This window comes from Protopterus annectens, chromosome 3.part0, assembly GCF_019279795.1.
Source record: "Protopterus annectens isolate FY-2018-M chromosome 3.part0, PAN1.0, whole genome shotgun sequence".
NCBI classification, from domain to species: Eukaryota; Metazoa; Chordata; order Ceratodontiformes; family Protopteridae; genus Protopterus; species Protopterus annectens.
In genome coordinates, this window is record NC_056731.1 from 1,863,176,989 (window position 1) to 1,863,198,119 (window position 21,131).

At 38.3% G+C, this 21,131-nt stretch overlaps 1 protein-coding gene across 1 annotated transcript in view; it reads left to right on the forward strand.

The window, feature by feature from the left end:
- Positions 1-21,131, forward strand: part of LOC122797218 (cytoplasmic dynein 1 intermediate chain 1-like) — a 672,499-nt gene that overhangs the window by 63,960 nt on the left and 587,408 nt on the right. Inside the window, exon 2 of the mRNA XM_044066050.1 lies at positions 16,526-16,692. Coding sequence (XP_043921985.1) covers positions 16,526-16,692 — 167 coding nt within the window. The remainder of the gene's footprint in view (positions 1-16,525; positions 16,693-21,131) is intronic.

A 21,131-nucleotide genomic window follows, 5' to 3' on the forward strand; every position in this document is an offset into this window, starting at 1 on the left:
AAGAAGCTAAACGTTTGGCAGCATAATAGGGAACCATGCTGCATACTGTCAACATTGGCTTTAGAAGTTACTGGAAGCATGCATCTGCCATTTCTAAGCATATTTGTGTGCTTTTCTGTAAGCTCATATATCTGAAAAATCTCAGTGGCCTTATTCAAAGTTAAATCACTGTCACAAAGCAAAATCTTTCTCACAGCATCATCTTTAATACCATACACAAGTCTGTCTTTTATCAACTTATCCCTTAAATCTCCAAATCTACACGTTTTAGCTTTATTTCTCAAGTTTCACCAGGCTTTTGATCCCTTGTGTGAAATAAGTGCCTTTCCATTGTAATCATTTGGGGGGGTTACACATTTCTCTAAATATACATTTAAGCACTCAGGGTCTTCCCTTGACTCAGCTGGTACAACTGTATGACTGTTTTCCCCCTCTCCTACAAATACAGCAGGTGCATAGACAAATGAACACTGTCTTCCTATGGCTTCTGACCAAGCTAAATTAAGCAGAATAAATGCCTTTATATGGTCATCTTTATCAGAAAATGCAGCCTGTATGAAAATATTATACTCTTGCTAACGCACACCATTTCTCTGCAATATTGAAGTTGCATGGTGTAGCCTACAAAGTAATTTAATTTCAGATATTTTTTCTAAAGTTTGCTGGACTGAGGTTAACCTCCTGTATTCAAGTTTTCACTGTTAAAATATATACATTTAAAGAATTACAATCATGCATGTAAGTTTCTGTTCTCTTCCAGTAGGGGCACACTGTGGATACATTTTAAACGCAGCACTTTACAAATACCTTTTCAACGCAAATATCTGTACAGAGCAGTTTGATATACACATGACATACAGTTCTAATACATTTGTAACACAACCATCTTATATAAATTAGTTTGATATTCACAAATGATGTATAATTATTTATAAAATTCCAGCTAGTCATGCTGGCAGTACCTCCTTTTGTCACAGCCAGCAAAAAAGAAATTCAGAAACCCGGAAAGAAAATCAGTCTTAAAAGGCGAGAAGAAAACCTGGTTGGGAAGAATACTGCAACTGTTCAGCAAAATCCAGTTCAAATTCCAGTTTTGCTACAAGGAATTACTTCCAGTAATCTAATGGGGAAAAAAAAGTCATATGTGCTCAGAGCGGATTAAAATAAATAAAATGCTGAAGGATTATATCAACTCAAATAAAAAGTTGGAGACGTGGAAACAGCTTTAAATAGATGTTCAGATGAGCTAATAAAACAGCAAAATTCAGAGGTTGAAAAGGCTGGCTGAGTATTAGACTGCTCAATAAGGGACATTTGAAAAATGGTAGAATTAGAGGACAGAGCACATAGGGGAAACCTGAGATTTTTTGCTGTTCCAGGGAGACTAGGAGGAACAGACTATTAATTTTATGAAAGCATAAATGAGTAGCTGGACTGGTATTCAGCAGCAGGATATATTAGTTTATTAGTTGGAAGGGAACATTGTGTGTATGCTTTAAACCTAGCGATGAGAAAGCAGCCAAGACCTGTATTAGTAAAGATGTTATACCAGCAGAAAGAGTTGAACACGATAAAACTGTAGCAGAAGGGCAGAGTATTAAAAGTTAGTGATAGTGTTTGTGGAAAACAATTACGCATGCTACACTAGGCAGAAGAGTAAATTTATTCCAGCAATTGGGAAACGTCAAAAGACAGGTAAGAGATTCAAGCTGTCATATCCAGGTTTCTTCAGAATGTTTTACCTGGAGGGTCAAAGTAATTTTTTGATGCAGAATGTGCTAAGGAGGAAATGCAAGCGTTTGTTCAACAAAAAGTGAGCTATCAGACATAGAGACTCTGCTTCTTATAATAAAACTCATAAGAGAGATTTTGCCAGTGAAACCATTTCTAGTGTTCCAAATGAGTCAGAAAAAAGCAGAGGAGTTGACGAGAAGAACCAAGAGAACACTGAAAATGAATTGGAGATTGGATTTGGGAGATGGAGATCAATGGGAAGAAAAACAGTAACTCAGAAATTAACAAATAAATGTGGGATGGGATTTCAAAGCATTAATTACATTTGTGAAATATGGGCGGCCACGGTGGTGCAGTGGTTAGCATTGCTGCCTCACAGCAAGAGGTTCTCTGGTTTGATCCTCGGATGGGGTGCCTTCTGTGCGGAGTCTGCATGTCCTCCCTGTGGTCGCGTGGGTTTCCTCCGGGTGCTCTGCTTCCTCCCACATCCCAAAGACATGCTGCAGGTGGATTGACACTCCAAATTGGCCCTAGATGTGCTGTAGGAGTGTGCCTTCTGTGGAAGGTTACTGGCTGGCAACTCGACACTGTAAAACTCCACTGCCATTCAATGTGCGGACAAGGTGATCCGCTGTGGCGACCCCTAACCGGGAAAAGCCGAAAGAAGAAGAAGAAGAATTACATTTGTGAAATATGATAAAACAAGAAAACCAGGAAATACTGGACTTTAACTTTAAGCTTGTAGGCGACTTCAAAGCATATTCCTATGTTGTCTCATTAATATTTGGAAGAATATTAAGGAGGGGGAAGAGGAAAAGAGATAAAGAAGTAAAGCAGTTTTTGTTCTTAACAGTATTTTTATAAAAGAAGATATATACTGCATGCTGTAAAGTAAAGCTTTTTCAGTTATTTTTGTGTGTAATGGGGACACTAAAGTAAACAGGTACCCCTATTTTTCCTTCCTTCTTTCTTACTTCATATTTAAGAAATGTAGATACTGCAGTGTAAAAAGAGAGAGCCTGGACAAAAGAGCATGCTATATGAAAAATTGATATGTTTTGCATAGGGAAATGACAGAATTAAGGCCCTTGGCTTGATCTAATAAGATTTAAGGGGAATCAAGTAAGTAGAAGAACACTGAATGTAATGAAAAGTTTTCCTTTAGCAAATAAATGTTCACAGTACAACATAAGAAGTTTGTAGTGACAGGCAACTGTGTATCTGGTGCTTGTGTTTCTATGGAGACAGGCTGATAAGAGGGCAATCAAAACAAAATACTTTTCCTTCTTTCACTAGCTAAAAGATAATGTTTTCTGAAAACATTCAAGCTGTTTTCTACATCTGTAAGAGGAATAAAGATAAGACAAAAACAGATAGCACTTAGTGTAAGTATAAGCACAGCCTGTACCATATGCCTTAGCATGTGTAACCTTTATTATATGGTAATTCAAGCATGTGAGTGTGGATGTCAGTCTGGGGCAATTGTTGGAATTATTTGAAGTTTATTACCATTTTGTGCATTTGTGGTAAGTTAATAGGTTCTGGGGTGTTTTTTTTTTGGTTGAGGGTTTTCATTAAAACTTTACTTTATAGCATGCAAAGAAAATCATTCACTATTAAAATAGTACCATTAAGAAAAAAAATTGGCCTGCTATAAGGGTGGGCGTATCCTTCTTATGATTCTCAGTCTAGGGGGTAGATCTAGGCGTGGTAGGGGCAGAGCTCAGAGTTCTTTCAGACCTAGAACAGGGAGTTCACCTGCACAATCTTGGTGAGGGCAGGGGCCAGTCCTTTTAAACAGGCCCAATGACCTACCTTTTCAGCTGCCAGATCCTTCTTGCCTGGCAGCACCTTTGGGGGGAAGGTTGGCACTCTTCAAGGAAAATTGGAATTTGATTACCCAAGACAGATAGGTATTGGATATCATACACCAAGGTTACAAGTTTTATTTCCATACCTTGCCTCCTTTCAAAGGCATGCGGACGTTCCTCCTCAGCAAAGACTAGAGGCTCACAAACAAATTTCTCTACTACTTCAAATAGGGGCCATACAACCGGTCCCTCTGCCAGAAGTGGGCCTAGGATTTTATTCTCGCCTGTTTCTAGTACCAAGAAGGGAACACGTGGAGACCAATTTTGGATTTATCTATCCTCAACACATATCTGGACATTCCCAAGTTCAAAATGTTGACGTTACAACAGCTTTTACCTCTGCTGGGCAAGGATCACTGGATGGTGACTTTGGATCTCAAGGAGGCTTACCTTCATGTTCCTATCAGGCTCAGTTGCAGGAAGTATCTGCGTTTTCGGGCTGGGACTTCACATTATCAGTTCTCTGCATTGCCCTTTGGCTTATCTACTGCCCAGAGTGTTCACGAAGGTTCTGGCTCAGTGATAGCTTTCTTCAGGCTAAGAGGAATACAAATCTATCCTTATTTGGACGATTGCCTGATTCTGGCCCAAGGAAAGGACGAACTTCTTCATCATTTACAGTATGTGATGGCAGTGTTAAGATGCCTGGGGTATTCTGTGAACAAAATAAAGTCCAGTCTAGTACCCTCTCAGGACATGTGCTTTCTGGGTGTGAGACTGAATACAGCATCCCAGATGGCCTTTTGACCCTTTATTTGGACAAACAAAAGAATCTTTCTCTTTACTTCCACCAATTGTCTGTCAGTCCAGGCTGACTGCAAGGACAGTCCTTCAAGCCTTGGGGTTCATGGCATCTTGTATTCTGGTACTTCCCAATGCCAAACTGCATATGAGGAAGTTACAATGGTATCTCAAAAATGTATGGACACAGCACTGCCAAGATATGGACACTGTCATTCAGATAATACCTTGCATTCAAAGGAATTTTTGTGGTAGGCTCAGGGAATGTCACCTAAACAAAGGGACTCTCTGTGACCCCGGCCAGAGGCCGAGTCAGATTCTAGCGACAGATGCCTCAGACAAAGCTTGGGAGCTCATCTAAATGGAAAATGGGTACAAGACCGCGTGGCCTGCCAGACTTCAACATCTACATATCAACTTGAAGGAGATGTTAGCAGTCCAATTTGCATTGATAGCTTTCAAGGAGTTACTTCTTCCAGGGCAGGTGTTGATTCTAACAGACAACACAACTGTCATGTGGTACATCAGCAAGGGGGGACGCATTCTTATCCTCTATGCAGACAAGCAATTATTTTGTGGGAGACTGCTCTCAGTTTACAGCTAAATCTTCAGGCAAGGTTTCTGCCAGGAGCACAGAACTCCTTAGCAGATGTGTTGAGCAGACATTAGCAGATGTGTTGAGCAGACAAATTATGGATCCCCACGAGTAGAAATTGGATCCTCATGTATTTCAGAAATTGACAGTGTTATGGGGAACTCCAGACATAGATCTGTTCGCTTCTCCACTAAATTACCAGCTGCCAAAGTTTTGCACAAAAAGGTTTCATCCCACAGCTTGGAAAGTGGATGCTCTCTCATTCAATTGGAGCAATCTTCATGTGTATGCCTTTCCACCTCTGCCTCTCCTCCCAAAGGTACTCCTGAAGGTCAGACAGGACAAGCCAAACATGATTTTAATAGCTCCGGATTGGCCTCGACAGCACTGGTACCCTTTACTGAGAAGTCTGAGTGGGAGCCTCCATGGCCTTTGCCTTGATTCCTCACCTGCTGTCTCAGGAGAACAGTCATTTACTCAATGTCAAGCTTCACTCTCTACATCTAACAGCCTGGCATATTCTGTTTTACACCCTGGAGGTGCAGCTTCCACAACAAGTTTTGAATGTTATTTTGGAGGTGAGAAGGCTAGTACAAGGAAGGTGTCACGCCCAGATAAATGGAGGAGATTTTTATTTTGGAGTACAGCAAAGGGCTTTGATGTTTCTAAACCTAATTTAAGTGTTGCTCTTCAATACCTTACTGAGTTACTGGACAAAGGTTTGTCCTTCTCCTCTATTAAGGTTCATGCTGCAGCAATTTCTGCTCACTATGACTGTGACCCACCATTATTTTCTCACCCTTTGTTTAAGCAATTCCTTAGAGGGGCAAAGAATATAAGACCCCCACGTAGAGCTCCTACTCCTGCTTGGGATCTCAATTTTGTGTTGGAGAAACTCACTCTACAACCTTTTGAGCCTGCAGCGACTGCCGAATTGAAATATTTATCATGGAAGACTGCTTTTTTGTTGGCCATTACCTCTGCGAGAAGGGTTTCTGAATTACAGACCCTTATGGCGGTTGAGCCTTTCCTAATTTTCCACAAGGACAGGGTATCTTTGAGTACTAACCCTTCCTTTATGCCTAAAGTGGTTTCTAGTGTGGCTTTAAACCAAACTATTCATTTACCTACTTTTTATGCAAACCCCCAAAATAAAGGGGAAAGATTTTGCACACTTTGGATGTACACAGACAGTTGCGATAATATTTGAGCAGAACTAAAGGGTGCAGGCAGTCTCAACAGTTGTTTGTTTCATTTGCTTTGGGTTCTCAGGGCAAACCTGTTTCAAAACAGACTATTTCTAAGTGGATTGGTTTTGTATTGCTTTCTGTTATTCCCATCATGGTAAGGAGATTCCAGCTGGGATTAGGCCTCATTCCACTAGGGCTACTGCCACTTCTACAGCTTTTTAAGGGGGTGGCTACTAAAGATATTTTGGAGGCAGCTACTTGGAGTTCAGTGCATACTTTCTCTAAGCATTACCACCTTCCACTTTACTCTAAATCTAGGGCTGGTTTTGCCACTGCAATTTTACAGGGCATTTTGGCAGCTCCTAATGCTTTATAGTTTTGCCATCCTCCTTACCTCTGCTTTGGGATTCTACCCATATGTAAGGACTGCAGCAATGTGAGATGAAGAACATAGTACAGTTTTGTACCTACCATAAATGTAGATGTTGAAGATCCACATTGCTGCAGTCAATCCCTCCTTCCCTCTGTAGTTAGAGGTGGTTGTGTGGTTTGGGTTGTGAATATTGTAAATATTGTAAATATGTTTAGGGCAGGGGTGGTTGGTTGTTTTTTGCTGTTTTTTGGCTTTAGCCTTTCTTTTTAGGGCCTTCTGACATCTGGGGCAAAGAAAGACTGAGGATATGGCGTGGGTCATGCGCATTTGTACCCTGGCGTCCTGATGTCAGTTTTAAGCGCCTTGACCGGGGGTAAGCTAATACTTTGGTATTCGGGCCGACCGAGGACAGTGGACTACCCATATGTAAGGACTGCAGCAATGTGGATCTTCGAACATCTACATTTGTGGTAGGTACAAAACTGTACTTTTCCCCCCTCTCCTGCAAATACAGCAGGTGCATACACAAATGAACACCGTCTTCCTATGGCTTCTGACCAAGCTAAATTAAGCAGAATAAATGCCTTTGTATGGTCATCTTTATCAGAAAATGCAGCCTGTATGAAAATATTATACTCTTGCTAACACGCACCATTTCTCTACAATATTGAAGTTGCATGGTATAGCCTACAAAGTAATTTAATTTCAGATATTTTTTCTAAAGTTTGCTGGACTGAGGTTAACCTCCCGTATTCCAGTTTTCACTGTTAAAATATATACATTTAAACAATTACAATCATGCATGTAAGTTTCTGTTCTCTTCCAGTAGGGCACACTGTGGATACATTTTAAACACAGCACTTTACAAATACCTTTTCAACGCAAATATCTGTACAGAGAAGTTTGATATACACATGACATACAGTTCTAATACATTTGTAACACAACCATCTTATATAAATTAGTTTGATATTCACAAATGATGTATAATTATTTACAAAATTCCAGCTAGTCATGCTGGCAGTACCTCCTTTTGTCACAGCCAGCAAAAAAGAAATTCAGAAACCCGGAAAGAAAATCAGTCTTAAAAGGTGAGAAGAAAACCTGGTTGGGAAGAATACTGCAACTGTTCAACAAAATCCAGTTCAAATTCCAGTTTTGGTACAGGAAATTACTTCCAGTAATCTAATGGGAAAAAAAGTAATATGTGCTCAGAGCTGATTAAAATAAATAAAATGCTGAAGGATTATATCAACTCAAATAAAAAGCTGGAGACGTGGAAACAGCTTTAAATGGATGTTCAGATGAGCTAATAAAACAGCAAAAATCAGAGGTTGAAAAGGCTGGCTGAGTATTAGACTGCTCAATAAGGGACATTTGAAAAATGGTAGAATTAGAGGACAGAGCACATAGGGGAAACCTGAGATTTTTTGCTGTTCCAGGGAGACTAGGAGGAACAGACTATTAATTTTATGAAAGCATAAATGAGTAGCTGGACTGGTATTCAGCAGCAGGATATATTAGTTGGAAGGGCACATTGTGTGTATGCTTTAAACCTAGCGATGAGAAAGCAGCCAAGACCTGTATTGGTAAAGATGTTATACCAGCAGAAAGAGTTGAACACGATAAAACTGTAGCAGAAGGGCAGAGTATTAAAAGTTAGTGATAGTGTTTGTGGAAAACAATTACGCATGCTACACTAGGCAGAAGAGGAGTAAATTTATTCCAGCAATTGGGAAACGTCAAAAGACAGGTAAGAGATTCAAGCTGTCATATCCAGCTTTCTTCAGAATGTTTTACCTGGAGGGTCAAAGTAATTTTTTGATGCAGAATGTGCTAAGGAGGAAATGCAAGCGTTTGTTCAACAAAAAGTGAGCTATCAAACATAGAGACTCTGCTTCTTATAATAAAACTCATAGAGAGATTTTGCCAGTGAAACCATTTCCAGTGTTCCAGATGAGTCAGAAAAAAGCAGAGGAGTTGACGAGAAGAACCAAGAGAACACTGAAAATGAATTAGAGATTGGATTTGGGAGATGGAGATCAATGGGAAGAAAAACAGTAACTCAGAAATTAACAAATAAATGTGGGATGGGATTTCAAAGCATTAATTACATTTGTGAAATATGATAAAACAAGAAAACCAGGAAATACTGGACTTTAACTTTAAGCTTGTAGGCGACTTCAAAGCATATTCCTATGTTGTCTCATTAATATTTGGAAGAATATTAAGGAGGTGGAAGAGGAAAAGAGATAAAGAAGTAAAGCAGTTTTTGTTCTTAACAGTATTTTTATAAAAGAAGATATATACTGCATGCTGTAAAGTAAAGCTTTTTCAGTTATTTTTGTGTGTAATGGGGACACTAAAGTAAACAGGTGCCCCTATTTTTCCTTCCTTCTTTCTTACTTCATATTTAAGAAATGTAGATACTGCAGTGTAAAAAGAGAGAGCCTGGACAAAAGAGCATGCTATATGAAAAATTGATATGTTTTGTATAGGGAAATGACAGAATTAAGGCCCTTGGCTTGATCTAATAAGATTTAAGGGGAATCAAGTAAGTAGAAGAACACTGAATGTAATGAAAAGTTTTCCTTTAGCAAATAAATGTTCACAGTACAACATAAGTTTGTAGTGACAGGCAACTGTGTATCTGGTGCTTGTGTTTCTATGGAGACAGGCTGATAAGAGGGCAATCGAAACAAAATACTTTTCCTCCTTTCACTAGCTAAAAGATAATGTTTTCTGAAAACATTCAAGCTGTTTTCCACATCTGTAAGAGGAATAAAGATAAGACAAAAACAGATAGCACTTAGTGTAAGTATAAGCACAGCCCGTACCATATGCCTTAGCATGCGTAACCTTTATTATACGGTAATTCAAGCATGTGAGTGTGGATGTCAGTCTGGGGCAATTGTTGGTATTAATTGAAGTTTATTATCATTTTGTGCATTTGTGGTAAGTTAATAGGTTCCGGGGTGTTTTTTTTTTGGTTGAGGGTTTTCATTAAAACTTTACTTTATAGCATGCAAAGAAAATCATTCACTATTAAAATAGTACCATTAAGAAAAAAAATTGTTTTACTTAGTTAACTTTCTCCCTCCTCTTCCTTTCTCCTCAGAATATTTCCAAACCTTAATGACATGGAGGTGGCATATATGAGTCCCTTACAAGTTTAACAAAGTCCAAAACAGTCCAATATTTCCAATTTTTTTTCACAAATATCATTATTGCTTTGTCATCCCACAGTTGTCAATTTCCAAGTTACTAGTTTTATTACTGTTCATCTCCATCTCCCAGATCTCCTCTCTGCATCATTTCCAAATAACCTTTGATTCTTCTGGAAGACTCTTGTGTTTTTTTTCCTTTTCTCAATCATTTTCTGTTAAAACTTTGGAAAAGTTTTCACTGGCACAGTCTCTTTGTGGTCTTTATTACAAGAACAAGAATCAGAATCTCCTTCTGTTTCACAGCTCACTTTTTGTTGGGCAAACTTTTGTACTTCCTCCATCAAAAGCTGATTTTTGTCTCTCCAGGGAAAATATTTTGGAGATAGCGAGTACACAGGTTGAATCTCATGCCTGATTTTCAACATTCCCTGAATAATGGTAAAAATGTACTCCTCTTCTGCCTGATGTACAATGAGTAGTCATTCTCCACAAACACACTGTTGTCTGCCACAGTTTTGTCATAATCAACTCCTTCTACTGATAAGATTGCATCTTTACTATTAAAGGTCTAGGTTGCTTTCTCATAGCTAGGTTTGGAGCATACACATGATGTGCCTTTTCAAGTTAATAATTCCTGTTGTGGAATTACTAGTCCAGTTTGTGCTTTTATAAAATTAATACAATATGTTCATTTCAGCTTCTCTGCTACAGCAGAAAGTCTCAGGTTTTCCCTGTGTGCTTTGCCCTGTGATGCTGCTATTCTTTTGAAACACCTCTCCTTGTGCAGTCTCATATTCAGCCAGCCTTTTCTTCATTTTGACCTCTGAGTTTTGCAGTTTTATCACCTTATCTGAATATCTGTTTAAAGCTTCTTCCATTTTTACAGCCTTTTATTGTTTGAGTTGATATACTCCATCAGTGTTTCATTTAACCAGGTCTGTGTGTAGTTGTCTTATAGCTTCCTCTAGGTTACTGGAAGGTCTTGTCTGGAGCTTGACTTGCTTTTTGCTGAAGAGGTGCAGTACTTTTCCCAGTCAATGTTCTTTCGTCACTTTTTGTAGCTGATTTTCCTTCAGGTCTTCTGTATTTATTTTTTCCTGGCGTCCAGGCAGTGCACTTACTAGCCAGTTATTGAAATGTACTTAGATATTTAGGTCTACAGGCTTTCTCTGCTAAGCTTTTATTTTCACAATAGGAGAGCTAGAATTAAGCTGTTACTCAATGTGCAGTCATTTTGAAATTTCCTATATTTAGTTTTATTGATAAGAAAATAAGAGACTCAGAAATTCAAGGGTATAATTGGTATGGTACTCAAAAAAAGTTTATTTGCAGATGAAATTATTTTATACCTGATAAAACCAGAAAAGGATATTTCAGTGTTCTGGAACATTCTGAGACAGTTTCAAGCCTTTTTTGGATACAAAATTAATGAAGATAAAACAAAGGAAATAGCTGTAAATTATATACTCACTTACAAATTGGTTCAGCAATACCTATATTTATGAAGACATAACATGAAGTACTTAGGAGTATGGGTTAAAAATGATTATGTTATGGCAGGTAAGGAAATGTGGGAAGAGATTAAATAAAAGAATATGAAAACTGAGAAATTGGAAGCTATGTTTTATGGACTGGGAAAACAAGATGCAATTAGTGAAAATGTTTTAGTCCCTCTAGTTTTATATATAGGCCAGGCATATTTTTATCAACCAGAGGAAAAGTTCTGGATAGCAATTAATGAAGTGTTGAAGGATTTTTTTTTTTTGGGGGGGGGTGACAAGAGTCAAGTGGGTTAAGCTTATCCTTTAATAGAACAAGGTGGTTTGGGATTACCTGATTTGAAGGGGCATTTCAAAGCTACATATTTAAGGCTCTTTTATATAGCACAAGCTGAAAGCTATAACTGTGGAAAGGGGTGGTGATGAAATGGGGTGGGGTCAAGAAACAAGGAGAGGATGGGATTTTGGATGCAGATTCTTAAGCAGAATAACAATAACCATACAAAATGTTATATTCATAAAGTAGCAGAAAGTATTCTAAGAAATAAGCCAACACAGGAATAGAGAAAGGGATGACTGCAATTAGGGGTACATAGAATAGGCAAGAGGGGAGCTGGAATTTACTGGAAAAACTGGCAAAGGAACCACGGTATTGGGAGCAAATAATTAGAGAGGGAAAGGTAATAGAATGGGAGGGGGCTAAGAATTCATTTGGACTGCAGGCTAGAGAATTGATATCAGAGTTTAGATGAGAAAGAAATAGGGGGGTCCTAAGTGAAAGCCCAGCACTGACAGAGATTTTAGTAGAATCTAGAATAGATGCTGCCGTTAAAAATGGATATTAATTAGGGCATATTAAATATTGTATGATAACTATAGGAATACAGCAAAGGAGGTTAGAAAGGATTGGGAAGAGGGATTGGATATGCAATTCACAAAGAGACAATGGGGGATATATGTATGGTTCCCAAATATGCAACAAAGTCCACAGGATTTAGGATCTTTGCTTGGAATTGTTTGCATAGGTATTTTTATATCCCAAGCAGGCTCCAAAGAATTTTCCTCATGTAGATTGCAAATGCTGGAGGTGTGATGGGGAAGAAAGAGGTATTTGAAAACATAATTGTGGGGAATGTAATGAGGTGGCAGAGTTTACAAATTTTCTGTTAGAAATACTGGGTGAGCAAATTGGTATAGCTAAACAAATATGTTTTGAGCTGTGATAACAGAATCACAATTGCCTAGACATACTAAGGCATTACTGAGTGTATTTTTTATGGCTGCCTAAAAAAGCAATTACTAGAAAATGGAAATCAAAGTCTAAACCATCTGTACAAAAAGTAGCAAATATAGTTAACAGGGAAAAAATAAACTGGAAGTGGGATCTTTAGAAAATGGTCGTAGCAAATTGCATAGAAAAAATGGGAATTGTGAGAACAATACATGCATAATAATGTTTTGGAGGAGGAAGGAGGTTTAACGGCAGGAATTGACTGAGCTATGTAATGTTTGGCCGACAATGACTGAAGAGATTATAAGTGATGCACAATGTTTGCAACTGAAAATCTGCCAATATGGTTTGTTTTCATTTATACAAATCTCTGATTGACGATGTCATAAGTGATAATTCAATAAAGATGTTTCTTGATAAAAGGACATAAAAACTTTGCTCAAGAAATCTGGGCAAATAAAAAAAAATCTGGACAAAGATCGCAATAATGGGATAACAAATAACCCAAAATAAGGGGCAATTTTCAAATATTGCCATGATTCACTTAAAAAGTTAATAGAGTAAGAGGTTTTGCATCAGGTTGCTTTTTCTTAATTATGAAACTGTAATTGCTGGATTTATTGACTAACTGTAATCAGGATTTACTAGAAGATCAAAATGGATAAAGCAAAATAAGGCAAAATATAGGGCAGAGTAGGGGGAGATGCATAGCTGCACACTATATCTATTTTTTCATACATTTGATCACTGTCTTGTGTATGAGGTGTATACTGCCTATAAAGTGGTTGGAATTGCTAGGTAAGTATGTGTCTGTGTATGCACATCTGAGTTTCTGCAAATGTGTATGTGTCTGTCTCTTCCTCAGTATGTTACTATGCACATGTATGTGAATGTATATTTGTATGTGTGTGTGTGTGTATATATATATATATATACACATATATATATATAATATATATATCTACACACACTTGTATTACAAATTCACTGTATAGATATTAAAAAGCTGCATATTGTGTGTGTGTGTATATATATGTATGTATATATATATATATATATATATATATATGTATATATATATATGTTGGTGGTGCTGCGGTAGCATCGTCGCCTCACGGTAAGACATTGTCCTGTTCGATTCTCAGCTAAAGCGTCTTCTGTGTGGAGACATGCGTGAATGGCGTACTAGTTGAAGGCTGTGCATCAGGGCTGGCAACTCGGTATGTAAAAATCTACTGCCAATCATTAGTAGACCGGAGTTCTGCTGTGGCGACCCCTAACCGGGAAAAGCCGAAAGACACAAATATATATATATATATATATATATATATATATATATATATATGGGTCTAGGTTACAACGTCGACAGATGAGAAGACCGACAGCGAAATCACTGTGGAGAAGATCGGCGGATGAAAACACTGGCCAGGAGAACACGAGATGGGGAAAGGATGTGTAAGTATCTTGGTAATGGACGTTAGGGTCTTGGTAAAGGTAAGTGTGCGATGTTGGCGGTCTGTAGGTGTAGGGGTGGGTTAAGTAAGTTAGGGTTAAGTAGCGAGTTAGGTAAGGTGCAGTAGTGAATGTTTTGGGTTAGAAGTGGGTTAAGTGAGTTAGGGTTAGAGTGAGTTAGGTAAGTGCAGTAGTGAATGTTTTGGGTTAGGAGCGGGTTAAGTGAGTTAGGGTTAGAAGCAGGTTAGGTAAGTGCAGTAGTGAATTTGTTTGGGTTAGGTAGGGTTAAGTGAGTTAGGGTCAGGGGCGGGTTAGGTTAGTGTGCAATAGTAGCCGGACCTTAGGGTTAGGGTTTGGTTAGGGTAGTGGATAGTTGTGTATGTAAGGTTTAGTGTTTGTTTGTTAGGATTTAGGTGTGCTTGTGTTGTGTGTGGTTTTTGATCAGGGAATTTGTTTTGTTTATTGGTTGTTGTGATGATGTGTTGAGTGTGTGTGGTGTCGTGTTTGTGAGCTGTCGATGATGTGGTGTCGGTGATGTAGATTTATCGATGTTGTGTGCTGTTGGTGTTATAACCTAGAACCATATATATATATATATATATATATATATATATATATATATATATATTTATATACATACTACATAACTGAACAACAATTGCATATCCTGCAGTGACTAAAAAACATTAGGTGGAGGAACTATTTTACATAAATATAAAAAGGTATATACTAATATTAAAACAACCAGAAAAACAAAACTGTTAAACAGGTAACCCATGTTTAACATGCAATAATGCCTCTAGGTTGGGAATTATGTGGGAAATAGAGGATTTTCCAGACACTATTTCTATCCAGCATTATTGCTTTCTGAATAACCTGTATAAGGAAGATATGATGAATATCCAGAGAAGGATTCGGTATTGTATTGACTCTTATAAATTACCTTGCCTGTATTTATTGCTGTTTCCAGCAGAAGTTTCTTCTTGTAATCTCCTTGGAGTGTGAACCTCTGCTATTTGACACTAGTCAAAACCTGGTTGCCACAACAGTGACCTTAATTGCCACATGTCTTGATGTTAAAATACCCTAGTGTCTGAGTAATCCAGTTTTAAACTTCGCCTGCTGCTTCCCTAGATTAATGCACATAGTTCTTTACGCATCTTGGCTGCTGCTAGAAAGTTGGGTCTCTGCTGCTTCCTGCAATTAAACTTACAGTTGACAGAGGCTGTTCCTCCCACATAGCAAATCCCATGCTGTTATCCTTATCACTTAGGCCAACTGTTGACATACCACAACGATATTCGCATATCAGTGCTCCATGTACCATGTGGAGGATGCCACTGTTCGTTGGCTGCTATCGCTGGAGGTGTGATGGAGAAGAAAGGTAATTGGGAACATGTTTTTTGGGAGTATAATAAGTTGACAGATTGTAAAAATTCCCTGCAGATGACTACATCAGAAATATTAGGTGAGCAAATTAGTATAACTAAGGAAAGGACATACCATTAGAAAACAGAAAGAATTTGTCACTCTTCTGTTCGTGTTGGCTTCTTTTGAGGGAAGTTTATCCCATCCTGTTCAGCACTGAATATTCTCGACATGTAAATACAGCTGTTATTTTTGAATTTCATGTGTTGTTCATTGTCCCTGATAATCTTGCTGCAGATGATGCTGGCTTCTTGTTTGTCCCCACCCCAAGTTAAGAAAAACCCAGAGTATCGTTTCCAGAGCTCACTTAGTACTGTTTCTGTTAATCAGGACTTTGTGCAGATGCTCCTCCTTTTTATCGATTTATTGATGCAGGTCATCTGCACACAAATTGTGGGTGGCTGATCATCATGAATCTTGTTATATCAGGATGAGAGTGTGATGCAGTAACACCGGTTAAGCACTGCATAAGTATGTATGCTTTTCTTAAACTATGTATCTGTTTGTATATGATCTCTGTATTATGTGCTGGTTTTGGCTTGGGTTCTTGAAAAAAGTCAGCTGTGATCAGCACACCTCCCTTATTAAGAAAAGGAAGAATGTCAGTTTTATATTATCCTGTTGATTTTTGGCCGAGAGGCTTCAGCATAGCTTCAGAAAACCCCTTTAATAGATTGTGTATCATGCATTATCATGTTTTTGATAGGTAAGGTATAGTTAATCAAAATTATCCTATGCTGCTGAACTCTCTCTAGTGGGTTGTGTCTTGCTTAATAAATTAAGTTAGTGACTGTATCTTATATAAATACTTTCAACAGATGAAAGCTTAATTGTAGTCATGTAGTCTGCCTTAATCCTGTTTGGTTTTTAATCTGTGTCAGTCTGAAGCAATCCCCCCCCCCCCCCAACTTCACTTTTGCCTGTATCTGTCGACGGTGCTTATTTTGCTGTTTCCTGTGCACACCACTCATCTTGTGCGACAAATGGTTGCTGTTTACTGTAATGGACTGTGTACGAGTTCTGAGCTGTATCTGCAATAGAGTTAAAAATAAAAGCAAGAAAGACTGGAATAAATGAAGGAAAAACTAAAGCAAGTGCTGCCTGTGTAACAGGAAGTTGCTGTGTCAAGTGGCTATAATGTGCATAGACCTATTAATTTTCAAAACATCTTTTGATATCTGGCTATTTAAGAAAAGTGAAACATTTATTCGTGAACTTGAAACAATTAAAAAATGTTCTGATAGATTGTTGTATTTCATTTCAGTCCTCTGTTCTGTCAGTGTGTTTTGCAAGATTTCATCCAAACCTGGTTGTTGGTGGGACGTACTCAGGCCAGATTGTGCTGTGGGATAATCGTAGTCACAGAAGAACACCAGTGCAACGTACACCCCTTTCAGCTGCAGCTCACACAGTAAGGATATTCAATTTGTATTCCAAGAAATCTTACCTTCTTTAGTCTGTGCCCTTTGTTGAGGACTCTGGAGATGTAATAAAACTGTTATCTGACCCAGATATCTATTGGTATTGACATGCATAACATTAAATACACAGTAAATTAAAAGTTTTACTCATATGAAGTGATTACTGTAGTTAAGGTGATTTGTTCCTCCAGCTGTATCACTTAGTGGCATATAACAACACAGACACTCTTTTTTGGTTGTGAATTGTTATGGAAATGGTCAGTGAACTGTGGCTTAAATGATTTACTGCTCTTACAGATATGGTAATTTTTAAAGGAAAACATTCTCAGGAGAGTGTTTAACAGATGTTGAGGAAATTAAACTTATTTTGTGTGGGTAATCATATACAGTGAGGGCTATTTTCACATCAGCAAAGGTGGTCCAAAATATTAAAAAAGGCAGCATAGTATATTACTCATTTGTGTGCAGTGTTTCCTTTCTGCCTACTGATAGTGATTATGAGTAATGTGTTCCAACATGCAGTATGTTACAAGAAGCACACACTTACATTTTGCTCCCTGGAGGCCTTTGTCCAAAGTAGTCTCTACCAGTACTCAATTGGCCCATTCTCTCTGGGGGGATGGGAAATGGACCAGGTCAAGGATTTGGTTTTGTTTTGCAGGGCACTTTCCCTAATGTATGATAAGACTTCCTATTCAGTATAGTAGCAGCTTATGTGTAACAAAAGTCCTTGGCTGACCACAAACCATAAAAAAAAACACCTTACAGAAAGGATAACTGTCTAGAATAGATAGAAGGACTCTACAGCTCATGTGTAGTATTGCATCATGTTCCTCCGGCTTTGATTGGATTGTCCCATTACTATTAAAGCAACTAAAATGGAATTCCGGGCCACTCCTGTGGGGTGGAGACTGAGAAAGTTTTGACTGCAACTCGTGTGACCTGGACTCTGTTAGATACTTGGGTGACTGACAGAGTGGCAAAGAGAGAGAGGGAAGGGCAGTAATGTGGGAATCTCTCATGAAGATCCCTGGTGGAGAGTTGGTAGTAAGAGTGGTCCAAAGAGGAGGCAGGGGCCAATATGGCTGTTCTGCAGTGGTAGGGCCATATTCTGAAATATCCCTATTGCACATTCAAGAAAAACCTTCAATGGATGTGGATGACTGAGAGACCCAGGACACCTTTAAGTTCCATGACTGACTTCTTCAGGATTACAGAGTGGGGGGGGGGTAGCAGGGGGATACGATGTGGATGTAAGGCACTGCGTAACTGTGCTTTGGAATGATTTGTAGGATAAAAAAAAGGTAAATAAATATAATTTGAATTCCGAAGGAAGAAAAAGAAAGCAGGTCCTTTTTTCAGGAACCTAATGTCATATGACCAGTACTGGTCAATGTTCAGCTTCAGAACATTGAAGCTTATATTGATATAGTTTCCAAGGCCAAAGCACTTTCCTCCCAACTCGTACAATATGGCAACCAACATAATGTGTGTGTATCCTTATCAAAACCTTCCTTTATGCTTTCAAGTAATAGGTTCATAGATTAGTATTAGGCTATAACTGCCCTTATGGGCTATTTTAAATCTAGCCAGCTACCCCATGTGAGAATCAAACCTTGCACCTTGTGTCTGCAATGTAAACACATTAACCATTATGCCAAACTCCCTGTTAAATGTATCTGAAGACTGCTAGAGAAGCTGTATATACTGACCATTCCCCTAAAGGGTCTATTCTGTATTATAAGTTCCTTAAAATAGCAGGGCATTTCACAATACAGCTCCCTGCCCACATCTTTAATATTTTAATATTGCATTCCCTGGCTGTATACTTTGATTTTTTTTGTTCCTGTTCCTATGGTTTCCCACCATACCAGTCCTTAGTATTGTAGCCCATTGCTACACCTCTTCCTTTATTTTCAAACATCTGTAAGTTCGTCTTTGGCTTCATGGATAATTATGTACTGTTATCACATGACTAGTGTGTTTTTCTAGGAAGAGCTGCAATATGCCTTCTATGCAGTCTGCTGCAACACTGATCTGATTTACTTGAATGCAGATAAAAGCCCCTCAGTGATATATTTATAGGTATATAACATGCTTTCTGTTTGGTAAATTATGAGTAATGAAACTTGAGGTAGTTAGCCTAGGAAAAGGACTTGTAAAATGGTTTCATGGTTTCACATTTCAGGTAAATGTTCTGAGGTTGGAGTCCTAAAAGTTGGAGTTTTCTGGATCTGTGTTCTAGACCCAGTTCTGCTCTCTGCCTTTATTAATGACTTGGCTTGAGAAGTTCATTCTCCCTTAGTCATTTGATTATCTGCTTCTTCACATTCAACAGAGACACGACATCAACTTAATAAAGGCCTATAAGTAAGCTTTAATAAACTTTATTTTACCTATTTGTTGATCAGGTGAGCCGAATGGACACAGTTGTCCCTTTTCAGGAGCAGCCTAGTCACACTTTCTTTTTAAGTGACATGATCAGACAAATAAAGCTGGAAGGAATCACTGTACCCTGGATACAGGAAGCAAACAAGTAACACTTACAGCTTTATTTCTCGGTACTAAATGCCAGACAAATTGACATTCATCATTGGTAACTATGTTTTTGAAACAAACCAAAAACTAAAAAACTTGGCGCCCTTTAATCTTTATAACCCTTTAAATGGCCCCCTTAAACAACTTCAGAAGTGCAACTGCTTGGGGTCAGGTTTGATCCACCTTGTTCCTTAACCAGTTTATGAAAGATGTGTGCAAATAAAATTCTGAACCAAATAAAATGTTGCTATACCGTCTGCAGTCTCCTTCCTAGAGAATCTAAGATTAAGTGAAATAAACTTTGTTCCAAAATCAGAATATACCTCATTAGTATCCCCCAACTTTAACTATGACAGCACTAGTCTGTATGTTGCTAAACACAAAATATGTACAATTTGTTCCTTATCTGTTTTTTTCATGCGTCTGTTATCTCTCACACAGAAGGACCAGCTGGGCCTCCATTACTGCTAAATCCTCATTGCTGTTGGCTTTATTCACATTCAAGCTACTGTACGTAGACTTTCACCATTTGCTAGTCCCTAGTTTTACAGGTAAAAAGTTCATCCACTTCACTCCCCTCACAAGTTTATGGGGCTGTCAGACTTGAATTGATCTTTATTTAAAGTAGCCATTCAGGAAATGGTTTTAGCAAGAATGTTCCCACTAGCTGGAGCAGGCCTTTAGAAGTATGAAACAAGGCTAAGAATGTACATTTTAGGGCTAAACTGCCAGTTCCACTGGCATAGAGGGATAAAACCCTGACTGTGACCCAGGCAACTCAAGTTCGGTTAGCGTCACTGGCATCTATTGTCAGGGGAGAAAGAGTGAAGAGGCTGGGTTTGCTCACCTGCCTTAGCGGGGAGGGATGGGGCATATCTGGTGGCACACAAAGGATGTCATTTTCTCCTTTAAATATAAGAGAAGCATGCAGGATTTGTTCATTTCAGAAGGTGAGGTTGTCTGTGAGCTTATGTCAGTTGTGCAAGTGACAGCCCCATACTTTCCACTGCATGAACTTCCTGGGGAACAGTTACTAGGTATGTGCATAGGATTTAGGGCTGTAAATAGAAAAAGAAACTTCTGGCTGCTTGAATGACTGTCTCTGCAATAGTCTCTCACATAACAGTGAACAAATTGACTGGTTATCCTCTCACCCCTTGAGGAATTAATTGGCCAGTTGATCACTCAGAAGGCTGATGGTTAGCAGGCATTAGGGACCAAAAAAGATTATATCCAAGCTTTAACAGTTGGCCAAACTATGTGAATGTATCATGGCATTATGTTGAGGAAAATATAATGTTGTTTACGGTTCCTAATTATCTATTTAATATACTTTTAATGATAATTTATTCAAGATTTAATATATTGTCATACTGGCACTCATTTCTTTTCTTGTAATGTATTGCACACTGTAAATTCGTTACATTATTTGACTTTGTAATACTTAGATTTTATATAATTATATTAACTAGATTCAGTTTGTGTAACACTTGTGTTTTGTATTATATGTATGATAGTCTAATACCAGGCCCAAGATATGGCTAAAATGTGTACTCAGAAAAAACATCCACCCAGTTAAGAAACAAGCAGCCAAATAAAATGTGATTGCTATCACATACAGCAAGCTGCAGTTTATAGTTCAATCCTTAAGGACATAATTGTTCTAGAAACAGTGAGCCTTAATGTGTTGAAACTATGACTGAGGCAAAAAAAAAAAAAAAAGGTTTCCTCTCAAGTGCAAATATTATTAGGTTTTGAATGAGACAGTTATAGCCTTGGGTGGCATCTCACCTTAATCCAGTGTTTTTAGGTTATTGTTAGAAAAAAGTTTTACAAATAAGAGTTCTAAAGAAATCCTGCAGACTTTATAGGGCACCTGGAAATGGGCCTG